Here is a 27883-nt window from a genome sequence, read left to right on the forward strand (position 1 = left end):
CATCCTTGTAACATAATGAACACATTTTATAAGATTGGCTTCAATTTAAACTCAACTAGAGTTTTAAATTTTAACTCTAAGTCCTAGGTCTTTGTCATAAGGTCAGTACTATTTGATAAATGCTTATCTCTTGAGTAAGAAACAGATGCTCTTGGGTTTGTATGACTGTGCAAACTGACTAATTCATTAATGGGGTTATAGAAAGAGCACATGTTGAGACTGATGATGTCATGTGTTTTTGTTTCGTGACATTGATGCTTCAGTTTAATGGCAGCTTAAATGTTTCAACATTTAAACAATGTTTGTCTCCTTTGCAGTGGCTCCACCCACACGGTTAAGATATAATGTATTATCTCATGACAGTATACAGATTTCATGGAAGGCTCCACGGGGGAAATTTGGTGGATACAAGCTTCTCGTGACTCCAGCTTCAGGTAAAAACAGTTGATTGTATTTTCTAGAGAATTAGCAACTTTCTACAGATAGATAACTAAAAGTATTGAGTGTTGCTTTAAAATCATTTGAAAGTTTGTTTGTTTTTTTAAATTTAATATTTGTACTTGAAATCTTACCCTCTAATCAAGGAAATAATGTTCCTAAAGTCTAAAGAGTCACTCTTGGGCTCACCATAATTCTCCTCAGGAGAAATGTCCAGACTGTTAAAATCTTTGCTACCTCTGTTTCAACATAGTATGAATACTTTTTGTCTGTTGACACTTAAAAAGAATACAGTACAGCTGGCAGCCAATGCTTGTGACCAGCTGAGTAAATTATGATTAATTAGCTTGATAGTATATTATTCAGCAATTATACATTAAAATGATAAAAGTTAAGTAGACATTGTGAAAATAAGCGATAAAACAAGAAAAGTAAAAGTTGGATTTAGTGATCATGAAGATAAAGTAGTTACGCAAAATTTTTTAAATTAAATTTTGGTTGAGGGGCACCTGGGTGGTGCAGTCGTTAAGCGTCTGCCTTCGGCTCAGGGCGTGATCCCGGTGTTCTGGGATCGAGCCCCATATCAGGCTCCTCTGCTGGGAGCCTGCTTCTTCCTCTCTCACTCCCCCCTACTTGTGTTCCTTCTCTCGCTGGCTGTCTCTCTCTCTGTGTCAAATAAATAAATAAAATCTTTTTTAAAAAATTAAATTTTGGTTGAATTTTTTTCTTTTATTTTATATTTTTATTATACAAATATGATCAATAAACAATACAAAGCATTGAGAGGAATTGCCACTTTACACAGGGTCATGGAGACAAAGAGAGGGTCAACAACATGAACTGCTTGAGCTCCACACCTGGCTCTGTAGTGTACAAGAAATGTCATTTGGGCGAGTTATATAACCTCTCCATTCTCCAGTTTCTTCTTATGTAAAATGCACAAACAGCACTAGTCCCCACCTCATGGAGTTGTAAGGCTTGGAACTCAAAATGTGATCTGAGAATCAGCACAAATATTAGCTGAGAGCAAATGCAGAATATTGGTCCCCACCTCCCACCTGCTGAATCAGCATCTGATCTTTACAAAGATCCCCAGATGACTCCTATGCATGTTAAATTTGGGAAGCACTTCTTGTGAGGACTAAGTGAATTTATAAAGGTAAAGCATCTAGAACAGTGACTGCCAGATAGTCAGGGCTCAATAATATTACCCGTGATTGATATAAAGATGATTTGAGTATGTCTCTCAGATCTCATTTTCTTTCCTAGGATCTATTTTCACAGTCTGTAAGAAATATTTAATAATAGCATATTTGTATAACACACATATATATATTTATATACTTATGATAATTTTTCCTGTTTATTGGTGATAAAGATGGTTATATGGACCTGGGCTCCTTGATGTTGAAGTCCTTTTCCCAACTCATTTAATAAGACTGACAGATGCCCTGTTGTTTATAATTGTGGACATCTTACCCAGTGGTAGATTTAAAATCTCAAACAAAACAAGCAGCTGAAACACCTGACTTCTTGCTTGCATGGAAAAGGAAACTTCTAGAAGGTTATTAACAGATATTACCAACAGACTCCTTAGAATGGTTCAGTGATACTGATGCCAACTTTACTCATGTTGGCTCACAGAAATGACTCTCTTGCAGAAAGCAATATTTCATTCTCAAGCCTGGTTCAGAATTTTCTTTTTGAAGTATGGCCCAATTTTGAAATAACTTTGACTTCTGAAAATGCAGTTTGTGTTCTGAAATAAGCCATCATGGGAAAACTCTTTCAAGTTTAAGAGATTCCTAGGGAGAGAGTTAAGATGGCAGAGTAGTAGGGGGACACTGAACTTACCTCATCCTGTGAACACAGCTAGATCAAAAAGCAAATCATTTTGAACAACTAGGAAATCAATCTGAGGATTAAGAAAACAATCTACACAATTAGAGGGAGAGAACATGACAGATGTGAATTCAGAGATGTGAATTGGGGGAGAGAAAAGCTGTGGTGCCACGGAGGGAAGGAAGCCCTTTTTGCAGAGAGAAGACAGAGAGGGAGAGAGGAGGAGAGAGTGGAGGCTAGAGCTGTTTATAAAAAACCCAAAAGGTCAACACCAAGAAATATCATAGTGAAACTTGCAAAATACAAAAATAAAGAGAGAATTCTGAAAACATGAGGGACAAAGGTCCTTAACCTATAAGGGTAAACATAAGGTTAGCAGCAGATCTGTCCACAGAAACTTGGCAGGCCAGAAGAGAGTGACATGATATATTCAATGTGCTGAATGGGAAAAAAAAATGCAGCCAAGAATACTATATCCAGCAAGGCTGTCATTCAGAATAGAAGGAGAGATAAAAAGTTTCCAAGACAAGCAAAAACTAAAGGAGTTCAGGAACACTAAACCAACTCTGCAAGAAATATTAAAGGGGACCCTTTGAGCAGGAAAGAGAAACCAAAAGCAACAAGGACTAGAAAAGAACAGAGATAATCTACAGGAATGGCAATTTCACAGGTAATACCATGGCACCAGATTCATATCTATCAATAATTACTCTCAGTATAAATGGACTAAAAGCCCCAGTCAAAAGACACAGGGTATGAGAATGGATAAAAAACCAAAACCCATTGATATGCTGCTTATCCGAGACTTATAGACCCAAAAACACAGATTGAAAGTGTGAGGGGGTGGAGAACAATTTATTACGCTAACGGACATCAAAAGAAAGAGTAGCCATCCTTATATCAGGCAAACTAGATTTTTAAACCAAAGACTGTAATAAGAGATGAAGAAGGGCACTGTATCATAATAAAGGGGTCTATCCAACAAGAAGATCTAACAATTGCAAATACTTATGCCCCCAGCTTGGAGCAGCCAAATATTAAATCAATTAATAACAAACTTAAAGAAACTCATTAATAATAATGCAATAATAGTAGGGGACCTTAACACCCCACTCACAGCAATGGACAGACCACCTAAGCAGAAGATCAACAAGGAAACAATGGCTTTGAATGACACCCTGGAGCAGATGAACTTAACAGATATATTCGGAGCATTTCATCCTAAAGCAGCAGAATACACATTCTTCACACGTGCACACGGCACATTCTCCAGAATAGATAATATACTGGGTCACAAATTGGGCCTCAACTCGTACAAAAAGATGGAGATCATACCATGCATATTTTCAGATCACAATGCTATTGAACTTGAAGTCAACCATAAGAAAAAATTTGGAAAGATCACAAATGGAGGTTAAAGAACATCCTACTACAGAATGAATGGGTTAACCAGGAAATTAAAGAAGAAATTAAAAAATACATGGTAGCAAATGAAAATGAAAATACAACAGTCCAAAACCTTTGGGATGCAGCAAAGGCAGTCATAGAGGGCAGTATATAGCAATACAGGCCTTCCTCAAGAAGCAAGAAAAGTCTCAAATATACAATGTTACTTTATACCTAAAGAAGCTGGAAAAAGAACAGCAAATAAAGCCTAAAACCAGCAGAAGAAGAGCAATAATAAAGATTAGAGCAGAAATGAATGATATAGAAAATTTAAAAACCCAGTAAAACAGATTAACACAATGAGGAGCTGAATCTTTGAATTAACGATTTTGATAAATCCTAGCCAGACTTATCAAAAAGACAAGAGGAAGGACCCAAATAAATAAAATCATGAATGAAAGAGAAGAGATCACAACCAACACCACAGAAATACAAACAATTATAAGACTATTATGAGCAATTATCTGCCAACAAATTGGGCAATCTGGAAGAAATAGATAAATTCCTAGAAACATATAAACTACCAAAACTGAAACAGAAAGAAATAGAAAATTTCAACAGACCCATAACCAGCAAAGAAATTGAATCAGTAATCAAAAATCTCCCAACAAATGAGTCCAGGGGCAGATAGCTTCCCAGGAGAATTCTACCATTTAAAAAAGTAATACCTATTCTTCTGAAACTGTTCCAAAAAATAGAGATGGAAGGAAAATTTCCAAATTCATTCTATGAAGCCATCATTATTTTGACTCCACAACCAAAGGCCCCACCAAAAGGGAGAATTACAGAACAATATCCCTGATGAACATGTATGCAAAAATTCTCAACAAGATACTGGCTAATCAAATCCAGCAGTACATTAAAAGGATTATTCACCACGATCAAGTGGGATTTATTCCTGGACTGCAAGAGTGGCTCAGTATCTGCAAATCAATCAATGTGATGCACCACATTAATAAAAGGACAAGAACCACATGATCTTCTCAATAGATGCAGAAAAATAATTTGATAAAATACAGCATCCTTTCTTGATAAAAACCCTCAAGAAAGTAGGGATAGAAGGAACATACCTCAATATCAAAAAGGCTATATATGAAAGACCCACAGCGAATATCATCCTCAATGGGGAAGAGCTGACAGCTTTTTCTGTAAGGCCAGGAACATGACAGGGATGTCCACTCTCACCACTGTTGTTCAACATATTACTGGAAGTCCTAGCCTCAGCAATCAGACAACAAAAAGAAATAAAAGGCATCCAAATTGGCAAGGAATAAGTCAAACTTTCATTCTTCACAGACAACATGATGCTCAATCGAGAAAACCCATAAGTCTCCACCAAAAAAATTGCTTCAACTGATACATGAATTCAGCAGTCACAGGATATAAAATCAATGTACAGAAATCTGTTGCATTTCTATACACCAATAATGAAGCAGCAGAAAGAGAAATCAAGGAATTGATCCCATTTACAAGTGAACCAAAAACCATAAGATACCTTGGAATAAACCTAACCAAATAGTTAAAAGATTTGAATGAAAACTATAGAACACTTATGAAAGAAATTGAAGAAGACACAAAGAAATGGAAAATCATCTCTTGCTTATGGATTAGAAGAACAAATATTGTTAAAATGTCTATACTACCCAAAGCAGTCTACACGTTCAGTACAATCCCTATCAAAATAACATCAGCATTTTTCACAGAGCTAGAACAAACAATTCTAAAATTTGTATGGAACCAGAAAAGACCCCAAATAGCCAAAGGAATGTTGTAAAAGAACACCAAAGCTGGGAGTATCACAATTCCAGACTTCAAGCTATATTACAAAGATGTAATCATCAAAACAGTATGGTACTGGCACAAAAACAGACACATAGTTCAATGGAACAAAATAGAAAACCGAGAAATGGACCCACAACTGTATGGTCAACTAATCTTTGACAAAGCAGGAAAGAGCATCCAATGGAAAAAAGACAGTCTCTCCAACAAATGGTGTTGGGAAAACTGGACAGCGACATGCAGAAGAATGAAATTAGACCACTTTCTTACACCATACAGAAAAATAAATTTAAAATGGATGAAAGACCTAAATGTGAGACAGGAAACCATCAAAATCCTGGAGGAGAACTCAGGCAGCAACTTCTTTGACCTCGGCCACAGCAACTTCTTGCTAGATACGCTAGACACATCTGCAGAGGCAAGGGAAACAAAAGCAAAAATGAACTGGGACTTCATCAAGATAAAAAGCTTCTACACAGTGAATGAAACAATCAACAAAACTAAAAGGCAAACTAAGGAATGGGAGAAGATATTTGCAAATTACATATCAGATAAAGGACTAGTATCCAAAATCTAAATAACTTATCAAACTCAACAGGCAAAAAATGAATAAACCAGTCAAGAAACGGGCAGAAGACGTTAACAGACATTTCTCCAAAGAAGACTTACAGATGGCCAACAAACACATGAAAAAATGTTCAACATTACTCCACATCAAGGAAATACCGCACAATGAGATACCCCCTCATACCTATCAGAATGGCTAAAATTAAGAACTCAGAAAATAACATATGTTGGCAAAGATGCAGAGAAAAGGGAACCCTCTTACACTGTTGGTGGGAATGAAAACTGGTGGGAATGGAAAACACACTCTGGAAAACAGTATGGAGGTTCCTCAAAAAGTTAGAAATACCCTATGGCTCATCAATTGCATGATGAGGTGTTTATTCAAAGACTGATTCGAACCAAATCTCAGCCAGACCCTTCAATCCCCCCTGCCATAGCACACCCACAAAGCAAACCTCCAACTCTTACTTAAACACCTCCAGAGACAAAATAAAAATTGAGAGTGAAAGCAAATTATTTCTTCATGAATACTGGTTATAATTTTTTTCCAGTGACCCAGTGTCCTTACTACAGTGACCCAAACCAATAAGACAGTGTTGACACTCTGTTATCTACTTGATCGAGCATAAAATAAGTAGAGTAAATAAAAAGAGTAATAAATGCATCCAGACACAAAATGTAGACATTTTAGCCCATGTTTCAAATACAGTTTATACCATTCTTTCCCAAAGCGAGTTCCATGGTAATCTGCAAGATGCTAATAGCTGTTATACAACCAAATGGTTTAATGGTCAAAGAAATTTAAGAAGTTCTATTTTAAAGAGTTTAAAGCTTTTTTATTGCAGAATTCTCAAAACCTTTAGTAAAATTATACACCTATGCCTCTCAGAGAGAGATTCTAATACTGAGTATTCGAAGAAACTTTTTTTTAAGCGAAACTCACGTTAAGAAAGATTATTTGGTGCACTTTGTAGTAGATAAGTTTTAAGTAATAGATGTTTGTGAAACCAGGTTTAACATCTTGGACATAAATGCTTTTGTCAAGAAAAAGGCTCAGTTCTGCCTTCTAGCAGCAGGCACCATGGATGATAGCAGCGTCAAATTTCAGACATAACATCATTAATTTTATGAAAATATGATTAAAATATATTGTAATCTTTGTTATGTTTAATTCATTCAGCAAATTTCGATCCTTTTTGCTGTTAGTGCGAGCGGGGGTGGAAGTTTTAAATTTCTCCTTTCTCAGACTTAGTAACTGCTGCCAGAAATTAGAAAAGAAAAGCATATTTGGAATTTTGCATAAAAGTTGAGTATTTAATCAACAGCATTTCCAGGAAAGCCTTAGATGTCAGTCTAATTTGATGGAGAGATAATGGAGGCTTGAAATCTTTTCAGGAACCAAGCTAAGTTTTAAGTAGTGGGGCAATGATTCATTCTGCCAATATCCTGAGCAGTTATGCTCAGATTTAAGGTAATTAAATTGCTAATGCTTTAGGGATGTTTTGACTCAGTTTAGAGAGACCATAGCAGCATAGATTCCAGCATAGATAATGGCATTCAGTTTGCTTATATCTTTCCCTTCACTTTTAAGTGGAATTCTTTCCTTGAACACTGCGTCTGTTGTTGAGGGCTTACTGTCTTCTAATCCTGTACTATGGCTTTCCCTAGTGTATAAAAGCAATAATGCATTATGATGAGAGATTTTTGTGAGTGTGTTTTGTCTAAATTAGACAAGTTATCTAATGCGAAGAGTACAACTAAGAATGAGAAAGAACAATATATTAAAATTAAGTACTATGCACATGTGCACCATTATATATATTTTTAAATGTTTTCACCTTTTAAAATCTTGATTGCTGATTAATAAATTTTCTTAATGTATCCAGTTAACCTGTTTTTTAGTACTGATTTACCTTTTTGTTTTATTATAGGTGGCAAAACCAATCAGTTGAATCTCCAGAACACTGCAACTAAAGCAATTATTCAAGGTCTTATGCCAGACCAGAATTACACAGTTCAAATTATTGCATACCATAAAGACAAAGAAAGCAAGCCAGCCCAAGGTCAATTCAGAAGTACGTATTTACAGTCCTTAAAGTGCTACCATGGGACTCTGTTCCAGCTCTGAGTTTGAGTCTGTGGTAAATATAATAGGTCAAAATTGGATTGTTTAGATGAAGACATCTTGAAAGATATTTAGTGAAATCTTCCATGAGTTCCTTCCATCACTAATACATTTCTGCCCCTCCCTTATCCTGTTTCACTGCATGCCTACTTAAATCCTCTAAGTTTTACTTTTTAAATGCTCTCCTTCACACTGTCCTCGGAACCTTAACCAGACATCTCATCTACCTGGTACCTAATAGGTGCTCAGTGAATACTTACTGAGTGACTCAGGGGCCTACACTTGCTCCATAGTATCCCTAGCCTCTACCTAAACAATCTATACGGCAAGGAATTTAATTCTTTCTCATAATTAATCAGTTGACTTTTATCATTGGCCTGTTATGTGCCAGGTCCCATGACAAACAGCTCTGTGAACATGGTAAGTATTAGGGAGAGAGATACATTCAGGACTCTGTGAAGGGAGATGCTCTCTCTGTCCCAGTAATGGGCTGGGATAAGAATGGATGGGGGATGGCTTCATATTTGAGCCAATTCTCAAATAGTAAATTGGGCAGACAGGGAAAGGCAGGGCGTGTAGAGGTATTCTAAGAAGGGAAGAATAGCCCAATCCATGTCATTAGAAAGCCTTTCCTTATATTGAGTTTAAAAGTTGTTCTTGCGGGTTGTGATTCTTCTGCCTTTCAGGAGATAGGTATTCATTCATTCATTTATTCTTTTTTCCCATTTAACAACTATATATTGCATGGCTACTAAGTGTCAGCCTTATTTTAGGCACTGGGCACATGACAGATCACTGCCCCTGTGGACCTTATATTCTCGTGAGCAGAAACCCCAGCAACTCCCTCTTCCTGGGAGTGGTCATTCATATGTGGACAGCAAAGTTTTGTGTATTGTGAATGCAAACAGAAGAGGCCTGTCCTGGTTAACTTCCTATGTTACTTCATTGTGAATATAGACTCTTTAAAAATTCCAATTTATTAAAGGATAATATTAAACATATTACAAAAAATCAGCAGGATAGTATAATAAACCCCTAAGTATCCATCAGTCATCCAACAATTAGCCATTCATGGCCAGTCTTGTTTCATGTACTATCCTTCCCCCCACCACCACTCTGCCCTAATTTTGAAGCAAATTCTGGACACCATTTCAAATAACAATAGTTTTTCAAATCCTACCATTACATTAATCCACACATCTGGGAGGCTCTGGGATTTATCCAGGAATCTAGAACTGTGTGTGCAGCAGGGTTTTAGCTGGATTTTCTGCCCCTCTCTCCTTTTTTTCCCTTCCTCTTCTAAGTAATGTTTTATGAATAAATTTTGTGATTTTTTTAACTTAAAAAAAAACAACTTTGTTAACCTGCTACCTCTTGAAACTTCTGAACACAAAGACATTTGGTAAATCCACCTGTCAGTAGGACGTGTAGATGTTTTAAACATGACACTCTTTTGAGATTCACATTATCTGGAAGCTCTGGAAAACGTTTTTATGTTATTTCCAATATAAATCAGCCTCTGTCTGCCTTTACTGGCACTGCACTTCCATTTCTGGCCTCTGACATTCCGACATGAGTAAGCGAAATAACTCTTCTTAAAGTTTATGAGAAGCAGTGGAAGGACACGGAGACATTTTACTTTAGACTGAATGCATTGCAATTGGTTATTCCAAATAGTCCATTGACTGAGCAGCCTAAGAAACAGGGAACCTGAAAAAGCTTTGCCAATAGCAATTTATTCAAAACACAAAGGAAATGCAATTGTTTGCAGCTTGCTTAACTCTGCTGAAATAATCTTATTGAGACCATATAATTGGAAAGTTGGGTAACTTACATGTAAGCATATATATATATATTTAGCTACATCATTATGGTTGTCAGGGATTAGTTCTTCCCAAATAAAAGTTTGCAACAATGATATTAAAATAACTTTGGACGGTTTTCTTTTTCATTTTACTCCATGTGAAATGGAGCTAAAGCCTGGTGTCCCCTCCCTGGAAAACTTCTATGGTTGGGTCCAGGAAAATGACGATCCAGGCAAATGCTGTACATATAGGATTACAGTAAGTGTAGAGATCTGAAGTCCTCATAAGTCCATCTTCTGATACCCTGGGAAGCATGAGAAACAGTGCTATTGGATCTTGAAGACAGAAAGGCATCTCTGATCTGGTGTGCGGATTTGGCCGAACAAATCAAGCACGGCCTCAAGTTTTCTCATCTGCAAGTGGGAGTAATGATATATGCCTATTACTGTGTGGAGTAGCTCACTTCAGCACATAGTAGGGGCATGGTTGCAGTTGTCATGTTTAATGCCACTTCGCTTATGACAGTCTGTTTTCCAATTTAGTTTGCCTCCTGCATGAGGAAGACAGCAGCTTGGTGTGACATATGTGTTGGATCTTATATGTAACCTAGGGACACAACTGAAAGTGACACACACACACACACTCTCTCTCTCTCTATATATATCTATATCTATATATAGATATAGATATATCATATAGCAAAATGGGTTATGGCCCTATTTTGGCAAATTTTGGCAAAATTTCTGTTTGGCCACCATTTTCCTCTTTGGAATGACATTTTGCTAATCTGCCTGCAAAATCATGCTCATCTTTCAAAGTCTGGCTCCAGTGTCACCTTCCCTGTGAAGTTTCCCTGCATCTCCACCTCTGGAATTATTCTTTGTCAGATCTATTTCTGCTTCTGCTTCTATGACCGCTCAGCATAATTGTTCTCATATGAAAATTGCAGATTCCTTCAATTTGAGGCCATGGCCTATGGGTGGGTGGGGTTGAAGATATAGATTTGGAAATTATCCACAGAAGGGCGAGCATTAAAATTGTGGGGTGATAGAATTATAGGCGGGGTGTGTGGGCAAATTTAGTATATGATCATGTTTCAGGAATGGAAGCCGAAAAAGGATCCAAAAAATGAGAATCTAAAGGAGGGGTCAGAGGAACACAAGAAAATCCAGAATAATGCCTTTGTAAAAACTGACAAAGAAAATAATTTAAAGAAGAGGGTGTTCCAAAGGGGTCAAGGCTTATAAAGAAGTCAGAGAGTGAGGTCTGAAAAAATGGATTTAGAAAGTTAGAGGGTCAGTGGGAATAGTAGGATCAAGGCATCTTATTATTTTTTAATCTTGGGATTTAACCTCTAAGTACCAGAAAGCCAAGGATGGTTTCTAAGGAAACAAATAACAGAACTAGAGCAACATGACCTTGGCAACTGGCAAGTCTCAAACCCTTTCAGCAAAGGGATGGAAAGCCGTAGAAAGGGGGGCGGGTATAGAGACAGGGTTAATGGACTAACGTCCTAGAGAAGGCAGGAAGGATGGTTCAGAGGAAATCATTCCTTCCCTTACATAGCCCACCCTGAAATAAATCTGCTGATAACCGTGAAGTGAATGCAACAATTACATGAAGTATCTCACCAGAGGATCCCTTCTGCCTTTTCATGGGTGTTTTATCTGTGCAGAAACCATTGCCATTGGCGGTGGTCTGAGCTGACCCAAACAAGTTGAGGTGCCAAGCAATAGCAGGAAACTGCTGTGGAGTTTTAAGCAGTGGCAAGTGAAGGGATGGGGGAGTAGATTGGTATGGATATGTTAATTCTAGGCCCCTGAATATTTCATAATGACTGACAAAGAAATACTACTACTTATTAGGAGGGAAGCTTTTTTTCCCTTTAAGTATGAAAGGAAATTATTTTGGATTCTCTACCTTCTTTGGCAGACAGACCAAGGCCAAACGAGGACATTCATGGCCAAGATCTGTCTAGAACAGGGGCCAATTCGTAGGCATTGTTCAGAGACTAGAAGATATGGCTTGAATCCTGGTCCAAAACTTTCTGGTTTTATGAAATATGCTTTAAATACTTAGCCTCCTGGTCTTTCCTTCCCTCATGTACGAAATGGGGATAATCATGCTGATTTTATAGCAGTTATGAAAGGTCGAATTTATTTGCTACATCTACCCGTAGTGAGTACTCGACCAAAGCAATTCCTTCAGTGTTTCCACACTTTCCAAAGACAAGGTTGAAATAAAATAGCATTTCCAATCTTTGGGAATGGAATTCTACCACGGAGCTAATTTCTACTTAATACTCTTGAAACTTGCAAGGGTTTTAGTAAAATTCATTGAATATTTTCTTTTAGACTTTAACATGACGTGTTGCTGTGTTTCTCCTTTTCTTCCAGTTACAGATTTGGAAAAAAGAAAGGAACCAAAACCCAGAGTCAAGGTTGTGGATAAAGGAAATGGGAACAAACCAACTCCACCAGAAGAAGGTGAGATTTTTTTGTGGTGGTTTTTTTTTTTTTTTTTTTTTTTTTTTGGATTTGCTCATTTTGGGGGTTGTTTTAATAACATTGGAAGAATGCAGATCTGTTATGGAAATTTCCCTCAGCCCCATGTTACTCTTCCCCTCCTTACATCTACTAACTGTCAGTACTTTTCTCTCCCTTCCTCTCCAACTTCAGTACCTCACCCAGGATTTATTTTCTATTGAAATACTGGACAGAATCTGTTCGTTTCTTTCCATGTCTATTGCCGATACTTAGCGAAGCTGCCATTTCTTTTTCTGATGTACAGGATTAGATAGCAAAATCTCAATTTATTTTTTACTGAGAAGTTTGAGGAATCTTTTCAAAACAAATCTGACCTTGCACACCTTAGAACCCATTCAATAGCTTCCCACTGCTCTTGGACCTCCAAGCCCCGCATACCCTTGGAACCTACCTGTCCCTTCCTCTCCTTCCTCATCAAACAGCTTACCCCTTTCTAGCCCTGCTGGCTCTTTCAGATCCTTTAAAGATCTGGTCTCTCTCTGCAGCATTGTCTGCATGAGACACTCTCCCCCATCACCTCTCTGCATAAATACCTCCTCTTTTTCCTGCAAAGCTCCTTTCAGTCATCACTTTCTTTGAAACCTTCCCTGACTACTGTCCTCCTTTACAGGCCCTCATATGACAACTGATTTTCCTTCACAGCATTTGCCATAGTTATAATTTTACATTTACTTATAATCTGAATGTTGGGCTTTTCCCCTAGACTGTATGACCCAAGAGAACAATGATTGTGTCTCTTTCTGCTCCTTACTGACTCCTCAGTAGCTAGTAATTTCTGGTACCTAACAGGTGTCTAAGTAAATCTTCACTGAATGCAAAGACAACTAAATGCAAGGGTCTATGAAAAATGGAAAATACTAATAGCTAAAAATATTGTCACCCAAAAACCTCCCCCAGTGTTTATTTTCATGCTCTGGCATGTGACTTTTCAGTCACTTTTCTGTGAGTATACAGACATATGTGCACAGCTTGCCGTATTGTATTTGCTGTTCTGTGCATTGCTTTTTTCACTTTGAGAACTTTCCGTGTTACTGCATACAGGACACACAATAACCTAGTGATAAATTGCATCAACGTGCTATTTACCTGCCTGAATTCAAAGCCTGCCTTTGCCTTAAACTTGGGTGATTTATATTGGTTATCCTGATTTCTATGTCTCTGTTTCTTCATCTGTAGAATTTATTTCATAGACTTCTTAGGGATTAACAGTGTTGACATGTGTCAAATACTTAGAATAGTGCCTACCAGTAAGTAATGTTAGCTGTCATTATTCGTCTACCTCATTCCTTTTAAGTGCCAGATAATATATTAGCTATTTTCCATAGTGATAAGCATTTAGATACTTTATTGTTTTCACTTTTGCAAACATGCTGGGAAAACAAACTTCTGAAAGTGGAGGGGCGCCTGTGTGGCTCAGTTGGTTGAGCATCCGACTCTTGGTTTCGGTTCTGGTCATGATCCCAGGGTTGTGAGGTCGAGCCCTGCATCAGGCTCTGCACTCAGTATGAAGTCTGCTTGGATTTCTCTCTCCCTCTCCCTCTGCCCCTCTCTCTGCTCGTGCTTGCTCTCTCTCTTTCTAAAATAAATAAATAAACTCTTAAAAAAATAAAAAATAAAAATGGAATTTCAGGGTTAAAGGATATGCAAATTTAAAATTTTTGATAGGGCCTATCAAGTTGATACTTTTTTCAATAATTTATTTTTAAAACATAAATATTCTTTCCAACATTTGAAATTCTAAATACTTAAAGTCTTTTCCCAATATTGTTTCACTGCTTTAATTTATATTTCTTTGATTACTAGTAAGGTTAAGCCCTTTTGTTTTTCATATCTTCCACGGTCATTCGTATTTTTGCCCATCTTTGGTCCATTTTTGCTTTGTGTTTTTTGTTTTTTTCTGAGAATACATAGACGTTTTCTATACATTTGGGATGCTAAAACTTCTTCTTTTATGTTGTCATATTTTTGCAAATATCTTCTCTTGGTGTATTATTTACCTTGCAACTTTATTCATGCTTTTTGAGAATTTTCAATGCAGTTTTTAAAAATTCATGACAGTTATACTATTCTTAACTTTTATGGATGTCTTGGCTTTCTGACTTTCTTGGATTATGAAACATTTTCTTATTTGTCTAATAATTTATAATTTTATATTTATATTTAGCTATATTGTTATAATTTATTGTTAAATATATCAGATATACAGAACATATAAAAATAATGTCATAAATGACTTTGTCCAGTTAAGAAAATAAACGTATTAAAATATAGTTGGAGCTATGTATAGATATATATATTCCCTATATATTCCCTTCCCCTCTTCTTAAGAGGTTACCATTATTCCAAATTCAGTGTTTATCATTCTAATGTGTGTCTTTATCATTTTATTACATATATGTGAATCCTGAAACCATATTCTAATTATGCATTTATATATTAAATTTTATATACATTTTATTATAATATATATATCTTTTTTGCAACTTACCTTTTTTTAACACAATATTAGATTTTTTTGAGTTATTCATGTTGACTTATGTAGAGGCAATTTATTCATCTTCTTTGTTGTGTAGAATAGAATCCCATTGGATAAATATACTCCAGTGTATTTAACCCTTCTACTATTAATGTTCCCAATATTTTGCTATTACAAATTTGCTGTAAACATTTTTGTTCATGTCTCCTTCTTCACAAGCAGTAGAATTTCTCTAGAGTACCTATCTAGAAATTGAATTGTGCAGTTGCAGTATGTGCATATTTTTAACCTTATTGATCCTACCTATGGTGTCTTTATTTCATATATTTTTGTATCTATTATTTACTTCTTTCTTTATTATATTTATATATAATGTATTTTATATTATATTATTTTTGTATTATATTATAAACTTCCTGAATTGGATCCTTATCTCATTAATTTTCAATAATTTTCCTTTTTGTTATATCCATTTTTAAGACTAAAATATCCAAGTACTGCTTTAGCTGTACCATGTAGATTTTGAGATTTATCATTATTATTATGTAGCACATACTATTTTCTAATTTCCAGTATGTTTTCTATTTTGATCCACACGTTACTTACAAATGTATTATTCAATTTCTTTTTAAGATTTTATTTATTTATTTATTTATTTAGAGAGTGCAGGAGGGGTAGAGGCGGAGGGGTAGAAGGAGAGGGAGAAAGAATATCAAGCAGACTCTGCACTGAGTGTGGAGCCTGACACGGGGCTCAATCCCACGACCCTGAGATCATGACCTGAGCTGAAATCAAGAGGTGGACGCTTACATGACTGAGCCACCTAGGTGCCCCAGGATTGCATTATTTAATTTCTAAACTTATGGAGTGTTTTAAAAAGATATTTCTTTGTTTTTGGTGTTTAGCAAATTGCATTGTGATTGGAATATTTTAAAAAATTTGTGGAGACTTATTTTATTGTTTAAATGTGGGCAATGAGAAAAATTTAATCTCTTTCTCTAATGTATGTTTGTCCATTTCTCTTTGTAACCCTGGTAGTTTTCCATTAAATAATGGTCTAGGTGCATGTAAATAAAAGTTGTATTTTCCCAGTGATTTTTTCTTTTTCTTTTGTAATGTTTCTCTTATTTTTAGTAATTCAATATTTGACTCAATGAGAGTTTTGTTTAATATTAATATGTAGCAATACTAGCTTAATTTTCTTTAACAGTCACATAATACATTGATTCTCTGTCCTTTAACTTTCACCCTATTTGTGTCCTCAGGTTTAAGGTGAGTAATCTTGTGAAGAGCATTCAATTAGATTTGTAATAGTATCTCTTAGGATCTCTGTTTTTTGATTGGTGACTTTAGTCTACTTAGATTTGTTGAAGTTGCTGAAAAGTTTGGATTTGCTACTTATTTTGTGCTTTCTATTACTGTACATTTTCCCCTATGTTTTCCCTCCTGTATGCCTTATTTATTTAGAATTGGTCAATTTTTTTTTAAATGCACCCTCCCCCCCACTGAACTAAAAGGTATTTGTTCCTTTTGTATTTTTTGTATGGTTATAATTAAAATTTTAACATGCATATAAAATCAAAGTCTAAAGCTAATCCGTATGTTTGCCATTTCCTAACCAACACAAGATTTTGTAATACATTAACTTCAATTATCCATCTCCTGTATTTAACACAATTCATGGCAAATACATTTAGTTTATTTTTTGCCTCATGAAGTTATTATACTTATAATAATCATTATTTTGACAGCTAGGGTTTGTCTAGATTTCCCATGTTTATGAATTTATTTGCTCAGCGTTCCATCTTGTATGTCAGACCTTCTCTACATGTTCAGTTTCCTTTAGAGAAGATCTGTGTTGATAAACTCAATTCTATTCATACCCCAAATATCTTCACCTCCCCCTTGATGTTGAAAGATTAGCTGGGTACCAGGTTGAGAGTTGTTGTCTGCAAACATTTAGGAGATGTGTCACTATCTTCTGGTTCCTGTTTTTGACAAGCCTGTTGTCAGTCTAAATGTTGTTTGTTTTAGGTGATTTCTCTTTTCTCTCTAGATGCCTTTCAGACTTTCTTTCCTTTTTCTTGAGAGTTCTGTTGTTTCACTACAATAGCCTAGTTGCAGATTCCTTTGTGTTCCCAGAATAAACAGTTCTATCTTTCACCAGTTCTGGAAAGTTCTCAATGTTTAGCTCTTCAAATAATTTTTTTCCTCAATTATCTATTCCTTTTTCTCTCCTCTCTTTCTCTGTATTTAAATTAGATTTCTCATAGATAGTCTCCTCCAATGATCTATGTCTCTTCATTTTCGTATTTTTTACCTGATTTTATCAATGACATTTTGGGTAATTTCCTTTACCTTTCTATTAGCACACTAATTATCTCTTTTCCTTTTTCAAATCTGCTTTTTAGTCTGTACTTTTCAATGAATAAATCTTATATTTCTAGGAATTACATTTAATTCTTTAATAATTTTGCTATAATTTTTATGGTACTTTGTTCCATTTTAGTGATTTTTAAAAAAATTATTACAGTAGGTCCATCATATTTATTTTATATTCTGAGCCCAATAATTACATTATCTAAAGTATTTTGGGACTAAATTTTCTTCTTTTTTCATACTGGTTTTCATTGGTGGTGCTTGTTTTCTTGTTTGATGTGTCACCTTGGCTTGTGAGCTCATTTGTGGGAATTTTTCATGACATGGTTTAGGACTGTGCCTCTCTGGTGAGGTGCTCTTTTGTAGTAATGATTTATGTTTATTTCTTGTCATGGGACACTCTGAGTTTATTCATAGGAGAGACAGTTTTCTTCCATGCAGAGCTTAGGCCAATATAAACTCTTTGTTATCTCCCTTGCTGGAAAGCAGGTATTTTTCTAGCCCATCATTTCACTAAGCGTATAGCCTTTAGGGGTGCTGCTTGAGAAGTATCAGTTCCAACTTCCCACTCTGAATGCATTCGATATCTTGTCTCTTGTTCTTATACGATCATTAAAGCTGAACTTCTTGACTTGTAAACTCCTGGTTAATATGAAGTCTGTTTCCCCTTACAATAAATAATTCGTGAGGAGATATTTTAAGGCTATAAAAATACCGTTTTTCCCGTTAAAATTTTACCTACTTGTTTTAATATTCATTGATGATTCTTGCCTCAATCAGTTGCTACTATGCTGTTTATAAAATGGAAATTTTCCTAACTCCATTTTTTACTCTGCATGTATTAGCTGGTTTTCTACTGTAAGGGAGCTCTTTCCCTTGTCCCACATTTGTTTGTCTATTTGTATCAATATGGACTCATGGATATTTATTTTACAGGATGGAATATAATCCCTTGCTATCATTATTTATTTCAATGCTCAAATTCTTCCAGATTTGTTCAGTGGGAGCTATTTCCAGCTCTCCCCTATGTCTATCATTCTTTAAGCTTTTCCTACCATCTGGCATAAATCTTACATTTCAGAGTCTTGTGTTTTTTTCTGCCCTGCTCAGAAATCAATCAGTTCTTCAAGAAGTCCTGGTTTCTTTTCATGGAAAATGGTATTTAGAAACCAAGACATGGCCACTAGATGTGCTTATGGCATCTAGAATGTCATTGCTTCTAGGTCCTCTTAGCTGAGAGTATGCACGCACCACAGACACACATACACACACACACACACCTCTATCTGTCTATCATCTATCTGTCATCTATCTTATCATATCTTACATCTACCTTAGACCCATTTCTCAGGTTCATTCTAGTCCCCCTTTCCATATTTATAAACCTTTTGCAAGAAAGTTGGGAAACATGTCTCCCAATATCTTAAATATATCTGCTTACATGCTTAATCATAAAAGCAGTTTTAGAATTTCTAATCTATACACACAGTAAAAATATCTATCAATTNTACACACAGTAAAAATATCTATCAGAGTTCAGTGTTTGCCTTTAGTGTGGGTATATAATAAAACATCTGTGTTCAAAAGGATCTTGGGTTAGTTCTTTTCTTCCCTATTCATTGTGGTTTTGTCATTCAGTTTTAAAACAGCTGGGTTAATTTATGAATGCATAAACATTAATGTGGTTCCAAGAGCAAAAAAGTATACAAAAGGGTAATACTCAAAAGAAGTATCACTTTCCTTGTTCCATCTACCTAGTTTTACTCACCCCTCTAAATAACCAAACTCATTAGTTTTTGATTTATCTTTCCTGTTTCTTTTGGAAAAAAAAAGATTTGTGAATATTTTTCTGGAGGATTTTACACGTAAGTTCTCAGCTGAGTTTTGGCTTAGCATTCTTCACCATGTGGTGCTTAAAGAATGACACTCAAGGTGAAATCTATCTTCTACCCATGGATTAGAGTTGGCCTCAGAATTTAGCTATAGCTTGATATTCCTAAATATCCTAAGTTCTTCATTTTTTCCCCTTTCTCGTACCCTTCTAAAATGAAAGATCAGGCGAAGTAAATTAAATACAAGAAAATGGACAATGAAGATTAAGAGTCACATGGACACATGCTTTGATAACTGTGAATGAACACCCAGAGGACCATTCCTTCAGCAGTACACATGCTTTACTCACTAAACACAATTATAGGGGCACCTGGGTGGCTCAGTTGGTTAAGCATCTGCCTTCAGCTCAGGTCATGATCCCAGCAGTCCTGGGATCGAGCCCCATGTCAGGCTCCCTGCTCAGCGGGGAGCCTGCTTCTCTCTCTCCTTTTGCAACCCCCCTTGCTTATTATGCTCTCTCTCTCTCCCTCTGTCAAATAAATAAATAAAATCTTAAAAAAAAAAAAACACGATTATGGAAGGGCCTTCCGTGAGCCCACTGTCAGGCAGGAGCTGTTTCAAAGTGTTTATTGCAGTGATCAGGACCTGCGCTAAGACTGTCAGCAGTTTTGTGGAAGAAAAGGTGGCTTCCTGTTTTCGGCAAGGGCTCCTGTGAGGTGTGTGCAGGGCCAGTGAGGATGCGGACACTGGTTGTGGGGGACAATTGTCTTAAAAAGTAAGTTCTCACCCAAAGTGAGTTGTCAACAGTGGCAACAATCCAGGCAAAAGTTAGGGCTCCCGGGAGATTGGGGAAGAATGTTCCTGGGCCAGCAGGCAACAAGAAGGCTTTCCCCACCCAAGTTGTAATGTACCCCTTGCCACATCCCCTCTTCCAAATGTGTTCGTCCCGTGATTCTCATTGCTGCTCCTTGTGTTGTTTACAGTCAACAGTTTTTGGTCCAATACAATCAGACATATTTCACACAGTTTAGAATTTTCGTTTAAATATAAAGAGCCAAGGTCCTTAACAGAAGTTACCGTGCAGTTAAAGAGTTACTTGCTTTCAACCGACTGTACATATTTCTTCAATAATCCAAAACAAACTCGCAAACAAAAGTGGTATTTGCCTTTGAGCAAAATACTGGCATGTTTGCCTCAACGGCTATTTCTCCTTTGTTGTCCAAACAGCTTTCTTCAGTTATTTTTGGTGTTTTGCACAAGAATGCAGAACCGGATTGAAAAAGATTATGAAACAGATAGGAAAAGTTGCATAGAGTTTTTTCCCCCCTCTTTGTGGTTTTTCAATTAAGATCTCTGACCCACTTTGCTTTTTTTTAATGAAAAAAAATTTTTTTTTTTTTAGTTTTCTACAATGAGAAGAGGGTCTTTTTTTTTCTAAGAAAAAATGAAATGAGCACAAGTTTTTCTTTTGAGGATTGGCAAACTATGGCTCACAGGCCATGCACAGTCTTATTTTCTTACATAAAGTTTTATTGGAACAGAGCTATGCTTGCTACGTTCCATCCTTTACATATTGTCTGTTGCTGCTTTCCCCCAAAACCCAAGCTGAGCAGATGCAACAGGTGTCCTATGACCTGCAAAGACTAAAACATTTTCTTTCCTGCCCTTTTCAGAAAAAGATTGCTGTTCCTTGCTTTTCAATGTGCTGGAACAGAGTCATTTGATGAACTGAGTCATTTATTGCTTTTCTGAGAACAGCTGGTCTATGTTGGTATTTCCAATAAGGATTGCATAGGTTGAGCTCTCCTGTACAAACCTCAGTGGATCCAACTTCTCATACTATCCTGTTTGACTTTTTTAAAAATCTGAAACATGACAACTCCCAAAAATTGGTTATGAGGATTAAATTAGTTAAGGTGTTTCAAGTGCCTAGAACATAGTAAGTACTACGTTAATATTGGCTATTGATATTACAGTGTATAGTTTTCATGAGTCAATATAATCACAGACCAAACTTTTATGTTATTGATTTAACAATAAATGCATTGAGGAGTTTTGGTGATTACCCCTTAGTGCTGAGCACTGCGTTAGGCACTGGGAATTAACTGGTGATCAAAGTAGGCAGGATTCTACCCTCACTCAACTAACATAGTCTGGCAGGGACTCAGCATTCTTAGAGAAGAGTCAGTTCTGCATTATGTATCGTCATTATGGTTGAAAACAGCCAGGACACTGGCTGAATGTGTATTTTTACTTACTAGGATTGTTTATTTCCTGTTAATAGTTTTACGGTTTCTTGGCTCACAGTTAAGAGATACATTTGAAGTTTTGCCACCTTTTCCACCAGTTATTCTGGGTCCTAGATCTACCGAGCTCAAGGCTGTGAGTTTAGTTTGACAAAAATGGGATTGTGGGAGATCTGAATTTGGGTAAGGCAGGAGTCAGAAGACCAGAGACAACAAAGGGGAACGGGTGGGGCCTGAAGATTCATGCTGGCTAAATCTTGACTCTTAGAGGTGAGAGCGGAGAGATTGGGTTCATTCATAAACCGGACATCGGAGTGAGGTTGTGGCGGAATTCATGCATTGGAGTGTGTAGAAGGTGCCTGGCTCCTGGAGCATCCTGGGTAGATGTTCCTCTTCCTCCTTTTCCTTCTTCTTCTGCTTCTATTCCCTTCCTTCTCTTCCTTTTCTTCTTTATTGTTTAAATTACTGTTATCTAGACAGCCGATATAGTGTACCAGCCACAGCACCAGGGTGGATTAAAATATTTCTGCTCATGAGGGAAAACACCTTGAGAATTCATAACCCTGGGCCTAGATTACGTTCAAATCAAGCATTCAAATTTACACTCTTCCATTCAAGATCCTTCCATCCAAGAGATTACTATAAAAACTGCTCAGAGTTGGTAAAAGTAGGGTGTGTGGCGGATGCAGACACGAAATCACATTGGAGGCATGTACGTATAGCTCAAATTCTAAAGACAGCCACAGATAAAGTAATGCCAAGAAAGAGCTCAGAATCCAAACGTTTGAAACATGGAAGTAAACCACATGCCATGAGTAAGAATCAGAAGACACACAAAGGATGGTCTCAGAATCCCATGGATTTCAATTATGGAATGATTACAAAAAAAAAAACTATAAAATACACAATACTTATTTTTAAATATTTTATTTATTTATTTGAGAGAGAGAGCACAAGCAGGAAGAGGGACAGGCAGAGGGAGAAGCAGGCTCCCTGCTGAGCAAGGGGCCCAATGTGAGACTTGATCCCAGGACCCTGGGATCATGACCTGAGCCGAAGGCAGATGCTTAACTGACTGAGCCACCCAGGCGCCCCAAATAAACAATATTATTAAAGTCATAGAAATATTCAAAACAAGAGAAGAAGAGATTGAGAGACTATGAAAAAGAGAATCTGTAGATTTGAGAAGGGATCAAATAGAACATAAAGTTCTGAGGAGCATAAATAGATAGACACACCCTGAGTCCTTGTTGGGGAAAATGTAGAACACCAGAGTCAAAATAAGACTTCCAAAGACAAAATGAGAATGAGGAGGAGTAGAAGGACTGGTTGAAGCCATTTTTAAATGACAGAAATCTAGCTATGTGCTGTTGTATGGTCTTCAGTTTTTTGGTGTATTAAATAAAATCCCTGTTTTTAGGGGCGCCTGGGTGGCTCAGTTGGTTAAGCGTCTGACTCTTGATTTCAGCTCAGGTCATGATCTCAGGGTTGTCGGATGGAGCCCTGTGTCGGGCTCTGCCCTCGGTGTGGACCTGCTTGAGATTCTCGTTCCCCTCTGCCCCTCTCCCATTAAAAAACCCCACTGTTTTAAAAAAAGTGATGTTAAGTAATTTAATTTATTAATTTATTAAGAAAAAAGTTAAGTTCAACAAGTTCAGCTTGCTCAATAAACAGGTGATGTGTTTGAGGAAGAAAAGAATTTATTAATAAAAAAAAGATTCAGAAATTCAGATCTGTTACAAGTGTGTGAAAGAAAAGCTGTGATATAATTATGGTCCTGTTTCCCCTCACTTCTTCCCTCCAAGTGTTCCATAACATTTCATAGAAGCACAGAGCAAGCAAAGAACAGTCTATCAGGTATAAGGCATTAGACACATCGTAGGTCCCTGAGTCTGGGTATGTTCAAAGGAGACATCAGAAGATGATATGAACTGCTTTCCGGCCTGAGGTTTGAGAGAATAAGTAAAAACATTTTCATCAGAATACTTTTTCCTTCACATCCTGAACTTTTTTTTCCCCCCTTGTTTTCCTTATTACTTTGTGAGATCACTGTGGCTTAGAATACTGCAATCAGGTTTTGTGGTCAAACATCTCTTGGAGTGAACTCTTCCCTCACTTGCTACCTAGCCATGCCCTTGGGCATACAGCAGTCCCCCTTATTTGAGGGAGGTGCATTCCAAGACCCTCAGTGGGTGCCTGAAACCACGGAGGGTACCGAATGCTCTCTGTATGATGCTTTTTCCTATATGTGTATACCTACGATAAAGTTTAATTTGTCAGTTAGGCACAATGAGAGATTAACAACAATAACTACTAATAAAATAGAACAATTATAACAATATACGGTCATAAAAGTTTCATCGATGTGGTCTTTCTCTCTCAAAATTACCTTATCGTCCTGTACTCACCTTCTTCTCCTTGTGGTGATGTGAGGTAATAAAATGCTGGCGTGATGAGACGAAGTGAGGTGAATGATGTAGGCACCGCGATGAAGTGTTAGGCTACTATTGACCTGATGATGCCTCAGAGGGAGGATGGCCTGCTTCTAGACCGCGATGACCACGGGATAAGGGAGGACCATGGTAAGGGGGGACTGCTGCTTAAACCTCTCTAAGCCCTAGTTTCTTCACTGGCTAATGCAGCATAATAGTCACAATAAGCATGCAGGGATATGAGGATGAACGGCTGGCCCCTAGATGACATGCCCGGGACATCTCAGACACCTAAGGACTGTCAGTTTCCAACCCATTTTTCCATTTCCTGTTTCCTTAATGTCTTCATTTCAGAGAGAAAATAACATACAGAATGCAACAGAGTGTCTTACATTACCAACAGCTATTTTTTGAATATTTGGATGCGGCTTGTTTTAGATTCAAGGAGTCACAATCCTGTGGAGAAGGTTCAGAAAGACCGTGTTAACAGAAAGAATGTTTTTATCATAAAAAAGCAGAAAGTTGATTTGTTTTTTTTTTCCTTGATGTGAAGCATTGCAGTTGATTTTTTCAGGAATTCAGAGAGACACAAGGCAGGATCAGTCATTCAGAAAATAATCATTGAACACCTGCAAAGGATATTATACCTGTGTATATAAAATGACAAGATTTCCTGAGGGCAAGGGAAGGGGATTCTCCTAGCAATAGACTTCCAGTTTTCTTAGTCCTCCTCTCCTCCACGCTTGATAAGACATTATGGAAGGATTTTGACACCTTGTCTGTGGGCCTTCAGCAAATTTTACCATTCTTAACTTGTGACTTCTCTGGTGGTAAGAGATCTAGTTCTTCCTTAAATAAGTTTTGAATGTGCTCATTTTTTAAAAAGATCTAAAAGATTTTATTAAATTATTTGAGAGAGAGAGTGAGAGAGCACACACAAATGGTAGAGGGGGACAGAGGGAGAGGGAGAGCAAGGAGCCGGACCAAGGGGCTTGATCCCAGGACCCTAAGATTATGACCTGAGCCGAATGCAGAGGCTTAACTGACTGAGCCACCCAGGAGACCCTCAAGTGTCCTCAGTCTTAAAAGAACTCATAGTATATGGGTTTGTTTTTTTTTAAAAATCAGGTACCTTATAGCTATGAGCGCCACTATAGATTTTAGTGGAGTCTGTCCCCTGTAGGAATGCTTGGCCTTGTCTGATTGATACCTTCCTTCTTGTCCAAGAATTTTGTATTAACATCTTGTTTCTATACCTGCAGGCCTGACTGTTGGTGTCAGATTGAGCGGGTGTCTGAGCCTTAGAAATTGCAAAATGTCAGAATCTGTTTGTTATGGATGAAACGGAATAACAGAGATGATTGAGTGGTTGCATTTTTCAGAAAATTACCTAACAACCAAAGTGAACGTATACCCAGATCATGTAGTACTATATACAGATGTGAAAATAAGTGTGACTGCAATACGCTGGCTTCTGAAGTTGAGCAAGTTTTGTTTTTAAATAAAGATGTTCAGGTGAAATAGCCTCTCTTGAGTCTGTATTGTCTTAGAAAAATCAGGAAATAACCAAGTAATTGTACAAATAAAATTTTGAGCAAACTCTATATAAAAGTATTTTAAATGGACCATATATTTTCCAAGGAAATAAAATCTGTTTTTAAGTATTTTACGTAGGGGTAAGTAAAGTTTGGAGAGGATAGGTGGGAAGAAATGGTGGGAGGCAAAAGGGGAGATAAAAATTGAGTAAGAAGTCTCAGAGATGGGACAGTTTTGGGGGGAAAGGAGGGTAATTTTATTGGAATGAAGTGTGAAATAAATAGGGCCAGGTCAAGTGGATTTTAATTATGGAGAGCTTTTAAGAGCACCATGAATAGTTTAGGTTTAATTTGGTAGGTGGGGGAGGGAAGAAATCATCTTAAAATTTCGAATGGGAAGGTGCTTGGAGATCATGTAGTTCCTTCAGTTGAGAGGATGGTTGAGATGCCTTGGTCATGCCCTTGAGGGTTGACCTGCATCCGCTTTCATTGACAGAGATCTCGCTGTTTTCCAAAACAGTGATCTATGGAAATCTTGACTGTTAGTTCATTCTTGAGTTGAGTTGAAACCTGTCTCTTTGTGGACATACAGAACACTACTAATCCATCCTTTGTATGACAGTCCTTTAAATATTTGAAGACAGCTGTAGTGTCTTCTCCTGGTCCCTTATGGTTTTTGAGCGGAGAAGAAATGTAATGAATGTGATGTTTATGGGACTGTCAGTTACTGTTAAGATGCAAGGCTTTGAGTGACAGCTGAGATGTTCTTTTGGCTGTGGTTCGGGGATTGGGCTTCCTATGCCTACATGTTGTCATGGTATTATTCATCCCAGGTTGGATAGAGGGCAAGTGGGTAAAACTTTGATTTCATGCTCTTTTTAATGGCCCCCTCCCTACCACCCGTCCCTCCCTTCCCTTCCTTTTCCTTCCTTCCTTCCCTCCTTTCTTCCCTTCCTTATTCCTCCCTTCCCTTCTCCTTTCCTTCCTTGCAAATACTTCTGTGAAAGAAGTACAAAATCTAAGTGGTTCAGGCTTTGGCATCAGTCCTGGATTTGAATTTCAGCTTTTCCACCTGCTCAGTGTGTGATGATGGGCAAGTTACTTAACCTTCTAAGTTACTAACCTTTCTTTCTCAGTGGAGTGAGAAGAACACCTACCTTTTAGGATTAATATCAGGCTTAAATGGAAAAGATACATACAACATATCTGGTGAAAGCAGTCACTAAATGGCAGGTGTTTTTATTGTTGTAAAAAAAGGAAGCAATGAAAACTGCTGCAGTCAATAAATAAATGACTACATATATATATGTAACTATGTAACTATAATAACTTTATAACTATATATCTATATCAATACCTATCTATATCTATACCTATCTATATCTACACCTATCAATATCTCTCTCTCTAGCTAGCTAGCTATAAAGAGATTTATTATAAGGAATTGGCTCACATGATTATGGAGGCTAAGAAGTCCCTAGGTCGGCAATCTGAAAGCTGGAGACACAGCAGAGCTGATGGTGCACTTTTCAGTCTGAAAACTGGCAGGTTCGAGGTCCAAGAAGAGCCAGTGCTCAGATCCAGTCCACTGTTCCAGCTCAAGGCAGTTAGGCGGGAGCAGCTCCCTTTTCCTCAGTCTTTTGCTGTCTTCAGGTTTTCAGCAACTGGATGAGGACCACCCGCTTTAGGCAGGGCACAGTGTTTTATTCAGTCTATAGACTCAAGTGCTAATGTCATCCTGAAACAACCCTCACAGACACACCCACAATGACATTCAACCAAATGTGTGGGCACCCTGTGGATCAGTCAAGTTGACACATAAAAGTAACCATTCTACTATGTATCCTATTTTTAGAAGGTAAGAAGTGCTGCAAAAAAATAAAAACAGAATAAAAGAAGAGAGTGACGGAGGGGTGCTCTTTTAGGTAGGGCAGTCACCTGTCGGGGATGCTCTGAAAGGTAGGTCTCTGCTAAGACTAGACTAAGCGAGTGCTGAGCTCACTCTGATCCCTGTGAACAGACACAGCTAAGATGAGCCTCCTACTCCCCACCTGCTGGATGGACAGCTTGTAACGTTCATATGACAGGTAACTAGTGACCATCCATGTCGCGTTAAGTGAGGACATTTTCTATGGTGGTGGTACATGGTCTGATGAAAAAGCCATGTTGGACCAAACCTTTAGAAGACCTGGCATCCAGTCCTGACGGTGGAGTAACCACTGATTCATTCACGTGTCTCTCTGAACCTCAATTTCTTTTCTAAAAAATGAGGACAATAATGGCACCCCCAAGAATGTTGAAAGAATCGGAATGTGCCAATGAATTGAAACGCCCTTTTTAGAACCATTGGTAAAATAGTGTTAACTCTTTAAAAAAAACATCAGTGATGTAACTGAAGCCAGTATTGGAAGTGAGCTTTTGGTTTGGAAATCTG

The 27883-nt window shown here is 37.3% G+C and overlaps 1 protein-coding gene across 6 annotated transcripts in view; it reads left to right on the plus strand.

Moving 5' to 3' along the window:
• The window catches only part of COL14A1 (collagen type XIV alpha 1 chain), a 225959-nt gene that overhangs the window by 43205 nt on the left and 154871 nt on the right, over positions 1-27883 (plus strand). For all 6 annotated transcript variants that reach the window (XM_034668564.1, XM_019806266.2, XM_034668565.1 and 3 more), the window contains 3 exons: positions 318-434; positions 8004-8147; positions 12399-12488. In XM_034668564.1, coding sequence (XP_034524455.1) covers positions 318-434; positions 8004-8147; positions 12399-12488 — 351 coding nt within the window. The remainder of the gene's footprint in view (positions 1-317; positions 435-8003; positions 8148-12398; positions 12489-27883) is intronic.

This window comes from Ailuropoda melanoleuca, chromosome 9 (assembly GCF_002007445.2).
Source record: "Ailuropoda melanoleuca isolate Jingjing chromosome 9, ASM200744v2, whole genome shotgun sequence".
NCBI classification, from domain to species: Eukaryota; Metazoa; Chordata; class Mammalia; order Carnivora; family Ursidae; genus Ailuropoda; species Ailuropoda melanoleuca.